The sequence below is a fragment of the Rhinolophus sinicus genome, chromosome 1 (genome assembly GCF_057876585.1).
Source record: "Rhinolophus sinicus isolate RSI-liver-muscle chromosome 1, RSI-T2T, whole genome shotgun sequence".
In the NCBI taxonomy this organism is placed as follows: Eukaryota; Metazoa; Chordata; class Mammalia; order Chiroptera; family Rhinolophidae; genus Rhinolophus; species Rhinolophus sinicus.
Genome location: NC_142501.1, coordinates 182,958,830 through 182,977,618, shown reverse-complemented (window position 1 = coordinate 182,977,618; position 18,789 = coordinate 182,958,830). Strand labels below are relative to the sequence as shown.

The 18,789-nt window shown below is 38.8% G+C and overlaps 1 protein-coding gene across 3 annotated transcripts in view; it reads left to right on the top strand.

The window, feature by feature from the left end:
* The first annotated feature begins 16,062 nt into the window (after window positions 1-16,062).
* Window positions 16,063-18,789, top strand: part of PPA2 (inorganic pyrophosphatase 2) — an 84,840-nt gene continuing 82,113 nt past the window's right edge. The window contains exon 1 of one of the 3 annotated variants that reach the window (XR_012493160.2): window positions 16,063-16,303. Coding sequence is in view for 2 of the 3 variants with exons in the window: in XM_019738933.3 (XP_019594492.3) it covers window positions 16,129-16,303 (175 nt within the window). In the remaining variant the exon portion in view is untranslated. The remainder of the gene's footprint in view (window positions 16,304-18,789) is intronic. The other 2 variants (XM_019738933.3, XM_019738932.3) reach the window with 2 other exon arrangements.

The window sequence follows — 18,789 nt, the reverse complement described above, 5'->3', positions numbered from 1 at the left end:
GAGGAAGGGTAAGGCAGAGGTCAGCAGCTTCACTAGGGATTTTTCTCTACAAAATGTTTTGTTTCCCCCATCTCATCCTACCATTAAAAAAATAAAAGACACAGTCCATATAAACATTTAGATTCAAATGGTAACGTTTTGTCATAAGAAGGTCATTAACAACATATCATGACAGTCATATCCAGCCTGAGGGTATAGATACAGTAAGAATCTTCTAAATTAGTGTAAGGAGTAGAAGTCCATGGGAGGAGGAATCAATATTTTCTTATGTTTTCTTTGTTGCCAACATAGGACTCTTTTCCTTTTTTTTAAAATGATTGTTTAAAGAGTGCACAATGCAATTAAATCACAATAATAGGCCAGAAAGAATTGATGAGGCTAGCTGAGTGCAAATTAGCCCCCAAGCCATTCCTCGATGATTATGAATATTTTTCTATATTATTTAATATTCTACTTCAAGAGAAAATCTGAACATAAAGATCACTGATACTTAGGTCAGCAAACTTCCTAAAAATTTAAGCAAACTTTTACAGGTATTGTGCACTTTGCAGGGAAAGGAGTCTGTAGCTTTAATCACATTCTAACATGAGCCTATGACTCAAAAAAGACTGAACCCTACTGACACTAAAACAAGACTTACACATGCCTTCTTTCTCTCCTTGGGGCCTCTTTCTGGCATTAAGAATTATATCTGGTCTCAAAACACTAAATTCATTCATTGTTAAATTTTTATTAAGAGACTATTATGTGTTGGGCACTATTTGAAGTACCAAAATGTTGTGCCTAAATGTCTTCTTCTCTGTAGATAGAATGCCTCACAAACTCAATAGATAAATCATTCTGAAATAAGGAGTTGATTATAGACAGGGGCCTTTGGATTCATATTACTTTACACAGTGCGGGGTGATCAGATATGGGAGTGACTTCTCTAAGGGTAACGGAGTTGTGATGGGATAAAATTTAGGGCTCTGTGCACTCTGAATACTCACACTGCTTGTTTGAATCAAAGACAGATACTTGCTTTCTAGGAAGTGAGGGCTCTAACTTCTGCAAGTGACAGAAGTGTGACTAAAACTTGAACAATAAAGAGAGTGTGTTGAAAAGGTATTGGTAAAATTCCCAGAGCCAGTGAAAGATTGAACAATCACCTTTTGGAAAGGTGGCGGGGTGGTGGGGTGGGGGGGCGGGGGTGGTTAGCACAGCCCCAGGAATTTCAATAACTGGAACCCAGGACTTGAATGTCGTTAAGATTTCCTCTGTGCCTCTTGTTGTTTCTGCTTCCCATTGTTGCAGACAAGTTTCTTCCTGTGGTAGAGTAGTCAGAGATAGTGTAGAGTGTAGAAACTCTGGACTCATATATTTATTACTTACTGCTCCCATTTTAATAATGCAAAGAAGGGACTCTGATTGGCCTAGTTGGAGTCATGGACCCATGTTTAGCTTCCCCTAGCAATGGAGACAAAAATCACACAGCTTCCATTTGATCATATGCTAGAGTGGGAGTGGAGACAGAAGAATCAGTCCCCCAAAAGAAAAGAATCAGAGACTGACTACTGGGGAAATCATTGTGAGCCAGGCAATCACACCAATTAATGTCTACTACATCTATTTCCTGAAGACGTTTCACAAGTTTCTCTGACTGGAGGAACCTTACCTTTTTAGGCTGAGGTAATTCAAATATTGGAAAAGAAGGGCTGAAAACTCTTTCAGGGTTCTAAATAAACAGCTGAAGATATAATACCTATAAAACCTGAGTTTTAGACTTTCCCAAAATGGGCTATCAGAGAAAAGTCCCATCCAACTCACAGGGAAAGGAGAAGGGCAGGAAAGTTGGGTCTGAGTCACCAATAGCCTGAATACTAGTACATTATCTTCCCTTTACCCATGTCTTGAACTAGCCAGGGTGATAAATATTTCCTCAGAGAAAGATGATATTTAAAAACTGCTTGTTATTTACAACTTCTACTGCTTTCCTAATAAGTGGGTGAGGTGGAAGTTGAGTCTGATAGCTTCAGGGCCTTTGTTTACTTGCCACTTTGATGGTTGGGCGTATAGGATTTTATCACTTGGGAATTTTCCCCAGAATTTTTAAGTTAAAAAAAAAAAAGGACAACTTCCTTCTCTCTCTCTCTCTCTCTCTCTCTCTCTCTCTCTCTCTCTCTCTCTCTCTTTTGTTTTCAGTATGTGCATGTGGGAAGATACATCTTCCAGTACACAGTCCATTTTATTGCAATATGTATGACGCGTCATCTGAGGTATATGCCCAGGCAGCTTACTGTGATTTATTTAAGTACAATAGACAGAAGATGCCATCTATTAATTTTCTTTCAGTGATAAAAGGGACTTTAAGGCTACATCCTCAGGGCCCCCCAGAGAAATAGAACCAATAGTATATATACAAATATGCAGAGAGATTTATTATGATTCATTGGCTCATACAATTATGGAGGCTGAGAAGTCCCACAATCTGCCATTTGTAACCCAGCCTCAGGAAAGCTAGAAGTGTTGTTCCAGTCCAAACTCGAAGGCCTGAGAACCAGGGAAGAACCAGGAGGCCAACAGTATAAGTCCTGGTCTAAGTCTGAATGCCTGAGAACCAGGAGCACCAATGTCCATGGGCAGGAGAAGACGACGTCCCAGCTCAAAGAGAGCAAATTTGTCCTTCCCCTACCTTTTTGTTCTAGTCAAACCCTCAGTGGATTAGATGATGCCCACCTGCATTTTTTACTCAATCTACTGATTCAAATACGAATATCATCCAGGAACCTCCTCATAGATATACCCATAGATAATGTTTTACCAACTAGCTGGGTATCCCTCAGCCCAGGTAAGTTGACACATAAAATTAACCATCACAATATCTATAAAGCAGATTTTGACCAAAGGTGTCTCTGAAGAGGAAGAAAAATCCCAAGGTTTCACTGACTTGTCAAAATCATGTATTACCTAGGAAGGTTCATTAATGCGTTATGTAACACTCAAGCTGAAGGTGGATGTCAGTAGAAACTAATATTATGCTGCTCTACAATTGTGGGTTATAAATTAGGTATATGGATATTAGATAACGTATTCACTGATGATTACTAATATTTCTTGAATCAGTCAAAAGATGCTAAAATAAGTTGCACTTTTACCATAAACTATCCAGTGTGCTAAATGATTTGCATGTATTCTGGCTATCTAAGAAACTGTTATACCATTACTCCTGTTCTGGGTATAGTGCTTCTTCTAATGGAATCTACTACCTTCTTCTCTCTGCCATGTAGAATACACAAGAGCTGTCATCTTATAGACCATGCCTCCTGGCCACAGTTACTTGATCCAAGAATAGCCAATGAAAACCCATCACTGAGAATTTTGAACTTAGGACCAGAGAGAACATGATAGTGGGAAGCACAAAATCTCAAACTGGGGAATAGTTAGTCGACATGGTTTTCTGCTTTTGAGGGAATTGGTAAGGAGGAATAAAACTGATATTCCTAGGAAAATAGGTAAAAGAAAATCTAGGGAAAAGAAAAGAGTCCTGGAGTTATTTAAAGACCCGGGTTTCAATTGTTTTTAAGGAGTGGTTGTATCTTGTGGCTCAGTTGTTCACTATTTCCTTCGATTATATGAGATATCTTGTCAACTAATTTCCATTTTTGCTTAGATTAGTTTGAGTGGTATTCCTATCACTTGTAACAAAAGCATAGAACTAGCACAGTGGATTATCTCATTTAATTCTCTCAACAATCCTTTATGGTAGGTCCCATTATTACCTTTTTACAAATGAGGAAACCAAGTTTGAGAGGTTCTCATCTTGCCCAGGTTAAGCAGCTTGTGAATATCAAAGACAGGATTAACATTCCAGCTAACTTCCAAGACATAGGACTCATGAATTATGGTTATAAGAAGACTGATTTTACAAAGAATGAATTAGAACTTGCACATATTAATAAGCATTTGTCTTTTTTGTTTATCTGGAGAGGATATATATTTTTTTAGAGAAGGTTAGTGTTATCAGTTACTCATTGCTACAAAAAAAAAATCACCCCAAAACTCAATGGCTTAACACAACAATAATTTATTATTTTTCATGCATCGGCAGATGGGTTGAGGGTCAGCTGGTCTAGGTTGGGCTCAGTTGGGGTAGCCCTAGTCCACATGCCACTCATCCTCCTTGGACCAGTGGAGTGGTCATAACCAAGGCATAGCTTTTCCATGGAGATGAAAGAGATACAGAAAACAAACTCGGACACGTAATAACAAGTCTCTACTTGTGTTACATTTGCATCTATCATTTTGGCTGAAAGGAATCATGTAGTTGAACACACAGTCAAGGGGGTGGTCATTTGTACACTGCCTCGGGGAACTTTAGAGAGACATGGGAAAGGGCACAGTGATGGGGGATGAAGAATTTGGGGCCATTAATTCAATCTACTGCACAGGCAGCTATCAGAAATATTTTGAATTTTTCTTAGTGAGTGTGTTCTGGTTAACTGTTACTATGGATTAGGAACTCAGAAAAGGCTCACCTGGATGGTCCTGGCTCATTCAGTTTCTCACACAGTTGCAGTTAGATGATGGCTGGGGTTGGAACAGGGGGTGTTGAAGCAGATGGGGGCTGGACGGGTATCTTGCTTTCATAGCCTTACCAGGTGGTCTTTCTACATGGGCGTCCTCACACCGTGGTGACCTTATGGTACGTGGACTGCTTACTTGGAAAACAAGGCATTAAGAGCAAGTAATCTAGCTCATGAATTTGAAGTTTACCTTCTACATTATGTAACCACTTCAGCTACTGTATTATATCAGTTACAGTGTTCAAAGGTTCAAAGAGAGGAATATTAGACTTCACTTCTTGATAGGGGAGTGGCAAGCTTCTAGAGCACGCAGCATCAGAAATATTAGTGATGATTTTTATATTTTAAAATATATAATCTGCCACAATCAGTATGACAGAGCAGAAAATTGGACCTGTGTCCTAGTTCTGATTTGCCACATACTAGCTATGTAACTTTACACATATTTATCTGATCTGCCAGTGTTGAGCCATAGCAGGCATCACATAAATATCAAATGAATGAATGAATGATATAGAATGATTTCTTCAGCCTTCACCCTGTATGTGATTAATAATACCTAAGGAAAGTCATGAAAAATAAATGAGATGAGAGACTTGAAGATGTTTTGAAAATTTGACAGGGCAATCATCTATGGGTATTCTTATCTTTTTTTTTTTTTTTTTTTTTTTTCCCGAGATCCTATGTTATTCTTTTTATAAATTTTCAGTGATGTTAAATCTTTGGATTGTGAATAATTTGTCTTTTGGAAAGAATTAAAATTCATTTGGAGCAGGGAAAAGGCATATGATATCACTGGGTAATAACATTTTGGGGTCTAAAATGAGGTATCATTACCATATAATGAGACTGATGTTTTTAAAGTGGTGATAACCTGGTCTGGGCAACATTTCTAAAAAAATATTGCTAAAAGTGTTTTGAGTGGGGAATCAAAACAACTGTGTAATGGCTGCAAATAAGGGATAAATGCTCATTTGAACATTTGTTTCAAATAGGATTAAATGCTTTTATCATCATCTCTGTTATCCACTGTCTGTGGAAAGACCTAAGCTTTATTTCCAGGATGGGGAAATTTGAATTTTACTTAATCAGTTAAAAGAAAAGCCAACAAGAATTAAGTGAAGTAATTATATTTGCAGCTAAGAACCAGCTGTAAATTTCTAAAAGTTATATGAAAAGTACTTTAATTCAGTTACCACTATATTCATCTTTTTAAGGTTGAATTACCTAGACATAATTTTTACTTATATGTTCTTTTTCCTATTTGTAATCTTGGAGATGATGAATGGGAAGCATTTTTTAGGTATTATTTTTGAAGTTTTCTTTTACTTACAAAAAATAAATGATTTCTTAGTGACTGAAGCAAAAAAAAAATCAAAAGGAAAGTGATTTTAGCAAATGAAGCTAATCATTTACTAGCATTTACTTTCTTAAAGGTATATGGTAGCAGTTGACTTTCTATAGGGAAATCTCACGTACCTGTGAAAAAGTGGATGGACACTGTGACATCAAAGCCAGCCAAGAAGAGTGTGAGCAGGCTAGTTAGGTAATTTTGATATTGTTTTCATTTGGAGGAAAGCTTAGGGGGGAAAAGTGATTTAAAAGAGAGAAAATGTAAAAGAAAAAGATAAAATAATAAAATTATGTAATAAATAATACCCCACATAAGTTGTATGTATGATATAATAGGATAGATACATCTTAATATACACACTAGAATTACACACTGAATTAACATTCTAGCTAAGATTGCCTACTGTTCTAAAAAGATCACTAAAGACCATTGTATATCCACCCATTTCTTCTCCAACCTGAAAGGCAGTGAAGAGCTACCAGAGATTCTTGGGTTGCTTATGGTCTGCTTGATTTTATAGACTAAGCCTCAGTCTGATTTCACTTGCCCATGTCCCTTTGCCCTTCTTCAGATGAGGCCAAACTCAGTCCTACATGGCTCAGACAGCCCACAATCCATTGCTGATTGAGCTGCTGCTTCATCCAACAGATAAGGAGGCTCTGTTGTTGGCATCAGCCTGACAGGCAGTTATGAGATTGGAGTGGTCTTATATGAGAAGGGCTGGTGAACACAGGCCCCATGAATCACTCTCATACGTGAAGCTGGTTTCCATAGCGTGGATAGGATGTATAACTGCTGCTCCCTTCTTCCAGGTCTTCAGAGAGTGCAGATCCTAAGTTCTAGGTCACCTCTTCTTGGGGGGCTTCTAACTGGGGCTGAGAAGAGCCATTTATTACCTAAAATTTAGAACTCTGATTATGGCTACTACTATGAACAGCTTGATTCAAAGTATGTTAATTAAGGCATAGTTCTTTGTGTTCCAGATATCACTATTTATCTCGTTTGCAAAAGAAACATACCTTTTCTTAAGGAATACAGTAGTAAGTGTCTCAATGGGAAAAGTCACACTTTAGATTAAGTAGCTTTGAAGGTAAGTAAAAAAAAAGACACAATACACTAGCTTCAGAGGTGTCATCCTCAACTACAAAATTTGTTCATCTGTGCTGCATCATACCAGGCAGCGCTGAGCATGAGTTATGTAATTTTGTTTTTTTTTATAACAAAAGACAGACTCTTCTATAACAGGGAAATAACTAAAACATGCTTCAACAGAGTGGCAGATATTGGTTTTCCTAATAAAAGTTTTAAAAACAATATATAACATTCAGTTTTTTTTAAGTGCACATTTTTTTAATGGGTGTTCAAAGATATATCACTATTGTTTTATGGCCTCCAAATTACAATCCCACCCGTTTATCTATCTTTATTTCCATTTTACCTTGAACTCATTGTTCCTCAGCGTCATAGTTCTTAATTCCTTTTCTCCTTCCATATCCAGTCATCCATGTCCTTCTTTCTTTTAGACCTGCGTATTTTCCTGTGTGCTGGATTCATTCTTTTCTCCACTCTGGAAATCTTTTTCTACCTCAGCTTCCTTACCTTTTCTAATTTTCCCTGACATTTTTGCTGCCGCTCCCAATGCTCCCACTGCATCTTGCTTGGATTCTTCCAATGGCCTCCTAATCAGACTCCTAGGTGACATACTTGCACCCCTCTAATTTATTGGCCTCCCTCTAACCAAGGTGATAGTTATAAAACAGCAGTTGAATCATGTCACTCCCTGCTTAAAGCCCCTTATTGGGTTCATATTGTATAGAGGATAAATTCCAAAAGTCTTAAAAATGCCCACAAGGCCATGCATGATCTGCCTACTACTGTCCTCTGTTACTCACTGTAATCCACTTCATGTGGACACTTTGTCCCATCTTCCGCTCTTGCTTTCTTTCTGTCTAAACTTTTTGGAGGGGTAGAAGATCATAGTGGTGGTGATTCTTATTGGCATCTTAGGCTCCTAAAAAAAGACTGTACATATGGGGTCTGGATGAAACTCTGAAAATGGTGAGTGATTAGAGGGCTGAGAAAATGCTTAGCTATATTGGAAGGCATCACTTTTGCTGGAAGATTACCTAAAGCCTTTTAAAAATACTAAAATAGTACATGCTTACTGTAACAACCACAATAAAAATAATAAAAAAAAACACAGAAGTAAACTTCAGTGATGCCCTTTCCGATTTTCTCCTGCATTTATTAGCATATACATAAACACAGGTAAGTTCATTTTTTGGACGAACAAAAATTATCACTCCTCTAGCAGAAACAGCTGAACCTCAGAGTAGAAGACTAGACATTGAGATGTATTTCTGATGAACCCTGGTAGAATTTTCTGTTTGTTTTTCCCATGGACTATGGAGACATTTAATAGTTAATTTTGCTACCTCCTTCCACCGGTGTGGAAATTCACCTGGTTACTGCAAACTCTGACACACTATGTAACGGGCTGCTCCTGCACTGAGGAAGTGGTCCCACATTGAGAGGGACCATCGTCCAGGAATCTTAGGATGAGCAGCAGAATAGCTACACCTTCACCTATCATCGCTATTATCAGTCATTACATTTCTGCCAAGGCAAGGCACCACGAAACAAAAAGGCTTCTCATTTTAGTTGGCACTTTCCTTATTGTTAATGGCTAAGCATATTTGTATATATTTATTGATAACTTGTGATTCTTCTATGAATTGCCTATTCTTGTTGTCCACTCTTTTATTATTGAGTTATTTTTTTATGAATTTGTAAAAGCTCTTTATAATATCGACTTTGGGATGGACACAGAGATATGCCGCCCAGGTCCCCCTGCAAGGAGGGGTTTGTTGCCTCTGCTACACAGAGTGTTGTTAGTAGGGAGCCTTCACCTGCCAGTCTCTTCAGGGATGGCATCAACTGCAGTCACCTTGCCCAAGGTCACATCCTTACCCTAGTGGCTTACATTCAATGACTGATGTGACAGAGGAAGGCTATAAAGGTCCAGCCATTCTAGCCCAATAGGAGACATTTCTGAGGTAAAATGTTACCTCTAGAATTCCATGTGATCAGCTAAAGCTGTTGTTTGAGTCTGCCTTGCAGCTGGACTTTTCCCTCAGCCAAATCCTGAATCCTTCCTTTATTTTCCACATGGATTGATCCTAAGAAAAGTTTCTAATAAATATCCTGTCTCAGGTTCTTCATCCTAGAGAATCCATCCTATGGAAAATATATATTTCATATATTGTGGCAAGTAATGTCTCAGAAAACATTTCTCAGGCATATATTACCTCAGGACCTTTGCACATTCTCTTTTTACACCACTTTCCCCTTGGCTGTCTCCTACTTCTCCTTTAGGTATCAGCTAAAATGTCATATCCTTACTGAGTCTTTCTCTGATCTTTAATCTAAATCAAGTATCCCTTTATTTTCTGTCATAGCTTCATAAATTTTCCTCACAGCACTTATCTCAGTTTGCAATCCTATCAATCGATTTATGTGATTATTTATTTAATACCTGAATCCTGCACCAGACTATAAACATCATGAGCACAGACAAGTTTCCTAATTTTTTATCATTCTATATCCAGTTACTATCATAGTTCCTAATACATAGTACATCTTTAGTAAATACTAGTTGAATGAAAGGATGAATAAAGGAGGAAGAGAAAGGACAAGTTTTCTTTATAAAAACATGATTTCCAAATAAAGAAAACTCCTCAGCTACTAACTTTGTAACACAAGGGTCACGAACGGAAATTATGAGATCATTCTGCATTCTTTTTTGGCACCCTGAAACTCTTGTGGCGTGGGCAAGAGGACTGACAGAAGTTAATCCTGTCCATATTTCCTTGGAATGGATTACTTAAAATTTATTTCAAGGAATTGTCTTGGAACCCAGTGTTCTTTTGAATCCAATTTGAAAACCATTATTCCATGTAATTAGCACAGTATAAAAGAGAAAAAAAAGTTCTATGGTAAAACCACTTAAACACAAAATTAATTCCCACTGCTCAAGGCCTAAAAGGGAAAATCTAGAAAGTGGGCAGAGAAAATGGGTTGTCTCATTAGATTTTGTTCAGGACCTATTATTATCAATTTACTAGCTCACCCTTGAATTGGATTAAAGTATTACTATGATTACTATATTTATATTATTACAAGGGATTTATAATGTGTCATTTGGAACTGAAATTTCTCGTGATTATTTTAGCTTAGGAGCAGTAATAATACTTAATCAAGCAAAACTTTGTATTTTTTCATGCAGTTTAACAATGTGTAGCTAAATCAAGTGATTCTTATCTGATGGATACATTTTATTATGTCCACCTTAGTGACTGAAAAACTGAAAGCTTAATACCAAATGTATTCTGTACATCCCTGGGACTTGGTTAAATACAACTTGATTATCTTCTTTCCTATTCTTAAGAGGTATATGGGCTTCAGGACACGGGCTTATTTTCACATATATGCAATCATTCAGAGAAAGAATTTCTACATACTAACAACCTTTTTTTTCATTGTCCAGAAAGGGAACTAAATATAGTTTTTCCTCTTTAAATCAATTATGTCTCTGTCTGCCGAGTGAGTTTGTTCTTGGACCATTTGTTTCATCAAAACTTGTATTTTAAAACAGGGAAGAAAAACTTTTAAAGAAATAAGTAAAGGACAGATAGATCTCTTATCTCTTTAAGTTTGTCTGCTCTTGAATCATGACAAACTTAAAGAGGAATCCAAGGGCGAAGGAGAAAGCATATGTATCACTTCTATTTACTAGGTGCTTATCACCAGGAGTTCTGGGGTAGAAGTTAGTGGGTCAGAGAAATTGGGTTTTAAAAAAACATTACATCTTTCTTTTCTTTCTTTTTTTTTAAATTTATTGGGGTGACAATTGTCAGTAAAATTACATAGATTTCAGGTGTACAATTCTGTATTACATCATCTATAAATCCCATTGTGTGTTCACCACCCAGAGTCAGTTCTTCCATCACCATATATTTGATCCCCCTTACCCTCATCTCCTACCCCCCACCCCCCTTACCCTCTGGTAACCACTAATCTATTGTCTGTGTCTATGAGCTGAGTGAAATAAGTCAGACAGAAAAATCAGAGAACCATATGGTTTCACTGATATGTGGTATATAAACCAAAACAACAAAAGCACAAGACAAACAAATGAGAAAGAGAAACTCATAGACACATCTTTATTTTCATTTGCTTCAAAATTTAGCATTTATGAATGTAGACAACAAAGCTTACAGTCGTGTTAATAGTATCTATGTTTTTTTGTCTCCAGTACAGATGGCATATATTTGTTATATGATTTTTCCAATGTTGCAGATGCCTCTAAATATCATTTACACCCATCACTACTTCGAAATTATGGTAGTGGTTAGATTTGCTGCTAGATCTAGTCACTAAATGCCTCAGTGAAGAAGCAAGCATGTTATTAGATAACAATGTTTTTTGGAAAGTATTTTTGCAAATATATTTTAATATAATTGGTTTACTTTTTAGCTATATATTTTATTTATGCATTTACAAACACTTTGAGAAGAATGTCATAGGTCTCATAAGACTACTAAGGGAATTAATGGAACAAAATGGCCAGGAACACCCAAAGCAGTTATTTCCAACCTTATTAGACCTAACTTTCCCCTTTCTAAAAAATTGAGGTGAAATTCACATAACATACAATTAACCATTTTTGAGTGTACAATTCAGCAGCATCTAGTGCAATCTCAGCATTGTGTACCCACCACCCGTCTAGTTTCAAAACATTTTTATTATCCCAGAAGAACGTCCCATGCTCTCTAATTAATCATTCTCTATTCCTGCCCCCCTCCCATGACAACCACTAATTCTTTTTATGTCTCTATGTATTTGCCTATTCTAGATTTATCATATAAAAGAAATCATACAACACGTGACCTTTTGTGTCTGGCATATATTACTTTAAAAGCATCTTTAATGCTTTTGATGTCCATCCAAATTGTAGAATGTATCAGAATTTCATTTCTTTTTATGGCTGACTAATATTCCATTGCATTTATATACCACAGTTTGTTTACCCAACTCAACAACAAAAGACCAACAACTTAATTAAACAATGGGCAATGAACATGAACAGACATTTTTCCAAAGAAGATATACAGATGGCCAAAAAACACAGGAAAAGATGTTCCACTTCATTGGTCATTAAGGAAATATAAATAAAACCATAATGAGATACCACTACATACCCAGTAGGATGGCTGTAATAATTTTTTTTAAAAAAAATAACAAGTATTAACAAGGATATAGAGAGAAATAGGAACTCTTGTACCTTGCTGGTAGGAATGTGAAATGGCGCTGTTGTTGTGGAACACAGTTTGACGGTTCCTCAAAGAATTAAACATAGAATTGGCATATGACCCAGGAGAAATGAAAACATATCTACACAGAAACTTACATATGAATATTTATAGCAGTATTATTTATAATAGCCAAAAAATGGAAACCATTCAAATGTCTATCAGTGGATGGTTGGATGGATAAACTAAACTTCCCTTTTAATAAGAAATCTTTTGTAACAACATCTTTACTCTTCTGAAATGAAATTGGTAGCTAATAAAAACTACTAGACTGATAATTTAAAAAAAAAATCAATGTAATGTCTAACTATCATATATAGAAGATAATAAAAGAAAAGTGATTTAGAATAAACTTTTATGCATTTCAATATGAAAATGTTCAGGCACCAGAACTCAAGACATATGAAGTAGTAATATTTAGAACCACAATGAATTAAGAGCTATAAATGCAGACTGATACTATTGGAGACTCAAATACCATGAGCATATTAAAACAATGCAAAAAATATGTTGTATTATCCACAAAATGGCGCTAGTTTTTAGGCTGAGATCATTTTTAAAAAACAGATTCTTCACCTACACAAATGTCGGATGTGGCATTTGAGAGCAATGAAGTACACTGGACAAAACTTTCTCATGTAGGGCTGTCTTAGGAGTTTTAGGGTGTACAGCATCCCTGACTCCTACCCCCTAAATGGCAGTAATGCTCGTTAATAATTATAACATCAGAAAACACCCTGACAATTTTTAAAAATGCCTCTTTGGAGGCAGTAGTGTCCTTTTGAGAATATGTGACCCAAAGTTCATTTCCTGAATCTTGAAATTTCCCTGAAGATTCATATTTTATCCTTAAAATTAAATGCATATCTGCATTCTATGACAGTGTTTAAATCTCTAACTCTCATGTATCATAACTGCATTAAAGTCAGTTTCGACATACTACAGGTTCCTGAAAACACAAGTCTACGTCCAAAAGCATCAACGAGTCATAGAGTTGTACCAGTAAACTTCAAAGGAAGTCATAGGAAAGAGTGACATTTCATCACATGCAACAAAACTTCTTTAAAATCCTCTTTTCACAAAGTCCCTCTCTCTCCCCAGATATCTATGCTTCAGCTTTTCCAGCCAGACTCGCTTCAGAGCTCTGCACAGCAGTCTCTAAATCTTTTACTCTAACACACTCCACCAAACAGAACAAACATGACACAATATAACCTGGTGACTAAGTTTTCTGGTCCCTCCCTCCAGAGGGACCCACATTCCTCAAGGAGTTATCTTGGTATCTGCTCCCTGTCGCTTTATGGCAGAACAAGGCATTTGGCACCTGGGATTTCATTTCTAAGGTTTCTGAGCTTTAGGAACAGAATTACAGGAACACATAAGGCCCTGGAATGTGCTGTCTGCAGCCCTGCCCCTGCCTCCTTCTAAGCCTTGCCTTGCTCTGATAGCGAAGGCGGTGCAGTCTTGACACCCAACAGTGCCTTCCTCCAAATAGCTGCTTAAAAACTGCTTTAAAACAAGAGGGTAAGGGGAGAGGGGGATGATAGGTAAAAGGGATCAAACACATGGTGATAGAAAGAGAACTAACTGACTCTGGGTGGTGAACACACAATGTGATATATAGATGATGTGTTACAGAATTGTACACCTGAAACCTATGTAACTTGACTAACCATTGTCGCCCCAATAAACTTTTAAAAAAAAGTTGATTTGTATACTAGAGCATCTAAAGTATCAATATTATATATATATATATATATATATATATATATATATACAAAAAAAAACACCCAAATCGATTTGTTCTCAGGGACTCTTCTGATAATGGAAAGTGAGCAAAAAAACTTTGAAATAATGTCACTTCAGAAAAGAAAACAAAATTCACAATTTGCTGATAGACATCCTAAAGGCTGAGCCACCAAGACTGAGCTTGCAGAGACCCACCATTTGCTGTGTGTTATGTGGGTAGAGATGTCAGATCCATTGGAAATCTCTTTTTTACTTGGACCAAGTATAGAACATACTTTCTTCCTTCAAAATACTCTGAGCACCTAAAGATACTAATGTGACTCTTACAGGCGTTATGAGTTAGGAAGTTGAAATAAAACATAATTTTCATTAGGTGATAAAGGAAAATGCAGTTAATACGAGAGAAAATCAATGAAATATTTTCTAAAATTAAATTACCTTACTAAATATTGTTTCAAAATTTTTGACATGTTAAGTCTCTTGGAATCATTTTTATTTTATCGACTTTATTTTTTAGAGCAGTTCTAGGTTCACAGCAAAACTGAGCAGAAGGTACACAGCCTTCACATAGACCCTCTACCCTACACAGACACTGTCTCTCCCACTGTCAATATTCCTCATCAGAGTGGTACATTTGTTACAGTTGAACCTACATTGATACATCATTATCACCTAAATTCCTTACTTTACATTACGGTTCACCCTTGGTGTTGTACACAGTCCAATACATGCCAAATGTATAATGGCATGTATTCATCATATGGTATCATACAGAGTAGTTTCACTGCCCTAAACATCTTCTGTTCTGCCTGTTCATCCCTCCCCCCCACCCTCAAACCATGGCCATCACTGAACTTTTTACTCTCTCCTGTTTTGTCTTTTCCAGAATTCATATAGTTAGGATTACGAAGTACATTGCCTTTTCAGATTGGCCTCTCTCATTTGGTCTTTCTATAGAATTGCTACTTTTCTTGCTTTTACTTTTACAGGTGAATAACTGAAACATTTCATTTGCTTTAAAAGTTTTAATTTCTAATTGAAAAAATCTTATATAATGCTCTCTTCAGGATTCTCTCACTCCAATTTATTGAGCCTTGACCTTTAAATAATTAACCTTGTTTTGACAACAAGGAGGTAACTGTTGACTCTGAGAAGGTGGAGAAAGCGTTTGCTCTGAGATGAGAATATAAAGAAGTAGAGACAGTGCCTATAGACAATTGTTTCCACAAGTTTTTCTGGCAAGTCGATAACCAGAATTTCATATGCTAATGAGAAAGATTTGGTAGAGAGAGAGAGTTCCAGGAGCAATTTAATTCAACAACAAAGGTGCCGTGATTATATGAAAGGTATGATGCCACATCCTGCAAATATACTAAACCTTGCGTATTAAATGCTTGGGATGTTAACAACCCAGTGGGCTAGTTAAGGTGACATAGGGAATACGACAGGTTCACAAACATATAGGTGCAGCACTAAGTGCCATTGTAAGGACATGGAAGCATAAATCGCCTTTATTTGGGTTAAACAGGAAAGGGCTTCGTGGAGATGGACCTTATTGTTTTTTGCTCCGTAAATCAGTGTCAAGGTCACGTCCTCAGAAGGAGGCCTGATCATTATGTCTCATAACACTTTTGTGTGTGTGTGTGTGTGTGTGTGTGTGTGTGTGTGTGTGCATGCTTGTCGCCTACATTTGGGGGGTCTGGAGAAGCGCCAGGCACAGAATAATTACTCAATACACTATCACTATAATAAAAAATATTATGATGGTAAATATTGACTGGTTGGGTAAAGAAACAAATGCATGTATGCAATAAGTGGCAGTGAGCTCCTCAGGAGGCGGAGGGTAGGCCTTGTCTTGCTCATCTTTGAACCTTGGTCTCGCTGCGGGTACAGTGCGCATTAGTGGCAATTAGCTGGGCGCTCTGATTTCTCTGATCTGAGTCTCCAGGGCCAGCCGGACCTGGGCCCTGGCCGGGGATCTACATCCAAGTCCTGAGCTGGGAGTGACAACTCCGGGCGATAGGGGGCGCGGGCGCGCGGCCGGGCCGAGTCCGGGCACCACGCCGCGCGGAGCCGTACAGCGGTGGACGCCATGCTCGCGCTGCTGCCGCTGCTGCGTACGAGCTGGGGCAGGCGCGCGGGCTCCCTGGTCGCCGTCCGCCTGCCGGGTGGAGTGAGCGCAGGGGACGGGCTGTGGCGTGCCATGAGCCTGTACCGCACGGAGGGGCGCGGCCAGCCCCACTCGCCGGGGTACCGCCTCTTCTTCAGTAAGTAGCTCGCGGGGCCCCACCGCGCGGCGCGGCGGAGGAGGTTCGGGTGGGACCTGTGCTGCCCGCGCGGCCTCCCTCCCTTTCCGCTTCGGGCCCGTCCCTGTGGCCGCGCGGTCCAGGCCACCTTCCCGCGCGAGCCGAGCCCTGAGAGATGCCCGCGAGGGGAGCATCGGCCTCAGACACCAGAGGCGGAACCCAGACGCAGGGCGGCAGGTGGCGGCATTGTCGCCCTGGGCGCGGCCAGCCGCCCTCCCAGGGCCGCGGGGTCACTCCGCTGCGGCCCCGCGCGCATTAGCCGAACCCCGGCGGCTGTTCTGGGTTCCGGTAACTGATTTATGAAAGCGAAGGCGCAGAGCCCGCCCTCCAGCCCGCCCTCTCGGTGCGCGTAACCAAGCTCCTCCTCGTGAGGGCTGCCTGCAGGCAAAGAAGCAGGCAGAACTTTGGAGATGGCTAGTCCAGCGGTGCTTCTTTGTCAAGAGGGCTGTGATGTAGGATCTCCCAGGATCATGTATTTACACTCATAAGTTTACTCCTTGAATGTGAACCACGATCAAGCGCCTCCCTGGCTCCAGGGTAGTCCCTCCCCCTACCCCTCAATCTCCCCAAATTGAACAAACCTAGAGGGCGAAGGACTTTTAGGACACTAAGAGTTGGCCCACTAAAGCCGGAAAAGACCCAGGTCTCAGTTATTCTCTACACCCAGATATTTCACTGTCGAGTTAGCTATAACCTGAAAATAGCGAGGTTGGTTGAGTTGCCTTCATGCTTCAATGACTTCAGAACCCCAACGGGGGTAGTTCCTTTTTTTTCTATAAAGTCTGCCTTACGTTATCGCCCACCTGTTAGGAGCACCAATTCTGGAGGCTTTCAGATCTAAACTTGAATTCTGGATTCTTCAAGTCTTAGCTGTGGCCTCCGACAAGTTTCTTAACTTCCTAGCCTTGGTTTTTCTCATCTGTATGGGCTGTAAGAATAGCGTGACACAGTGGATGTAAAGTGATTAGGCACAGGACCTAGAATATAAATTACTACTGTTAGTAATACATGTAGTCATTATTGATAGCTGTACTTTATAAAATGTTTACATGTATCTGACCTGCGCTTAAGGTCGAGGAGTATTTTGTGGGAGAGAAAACTGAGCTTGCTTCAAATTTTGTGATTATAATGGGTACTAAAATGACCATTTTCTTCAAAATTGGTTGCTTTTTTTACTCCATGCTACTACCTGTTTTTCATACTTGTTGGTCAAGACTGATCAGGTAGACTGGAACCCTTGACAAGGAGTCCAATATTTCTGAATGGGTTGTGTTCCAAAAGGTTACAATATGATGATTATTGGTACCAGTTTTCCATAGAAACAGTGTTGTGAAATGGCAATTAGGTTTTTAAGCAGATAAAAGCATGTCCAATGCAAGATACGGTGAAAGTACTCTACATTTGCAATAAGAACAGTAATTAATATTAGACAAAAAAATAGTAAGTATTTATGAAGTCTGCTTGGCACTGTTAGACATGGGAGGCATTGAGGGGATTTAATTATGGGCCCTGCTATCATGAGATTCATAATATCAACAAAATTAATTAAGAAAAATATAAAACCACTGAAAAATACTTTGTTTGAATGTTGGTTGAGGAAAAAAGCACTCTTGAGGAGCCTGGAGCATATGGTGTAGCTGAAAAGTACTGGCTTTAGAAGGGAGAGTTCTAGGCCTTAATCCTGGCTCTGCCATGAACTCACTGTGCTTTTGGGCAGGTGATTGCCTCATGTCTTTCTCACCAGGCCTTTTTCTTCAGCTGTAAAATGAAGCAGTTAGCCTAGCGTTGATCTTCAAGGTCCTTCTCAGCGCTGATATTCTTTGAAGGCTTTGGATGAATAATAGATACTCTAACAATCTCTATTGAGGTAGGGTCCCTGAGGCTGTAGTGTATTATATTGATTGGCCTCACGGTGGCTTGTTTCTTTAGCTACAAGTGTATTTCAGGTTCATGATTTTTCTGTAAGTAGAATGCCACAAATAAAATATTTTTTCCCCACTCAGTTGGGATAAACAGCAGACAAGAAGAAAAAACGATTTTACTGAGGTAAATGGGCAAGAATTGGAAGAAAGGAGAGTGTGGTTTTGAAGAGGGGCGAGGGGATGAGATAGTAATTGGCAGGTATGTTGGGTTAAACAATTCCTGAACTAAACGCCAGATGGCGGCCTTGGCCCAGGACTGTTTACTACTTGCTGGAAGGGGTAGGATAAAGGAATAGGAAGCCAGCCCCTTTAAGGTAAGGGGGTAAGGGGAAAACAGTGAACAAATTGCTTGTTATAAAGATGGTCTTATTTGGTATTTTTAACTCTGGCAGAGTCTGCCTGCAGTACTAGGGTGAAATTCTCTCTCACTTCGAAGAAAAACAGGAGTATAGCCCTACTTGGCTGAAAAGTGTTGTTCAGCATTTCCAAATATATACCCATATATATGTGAAATACTAGTTCAGT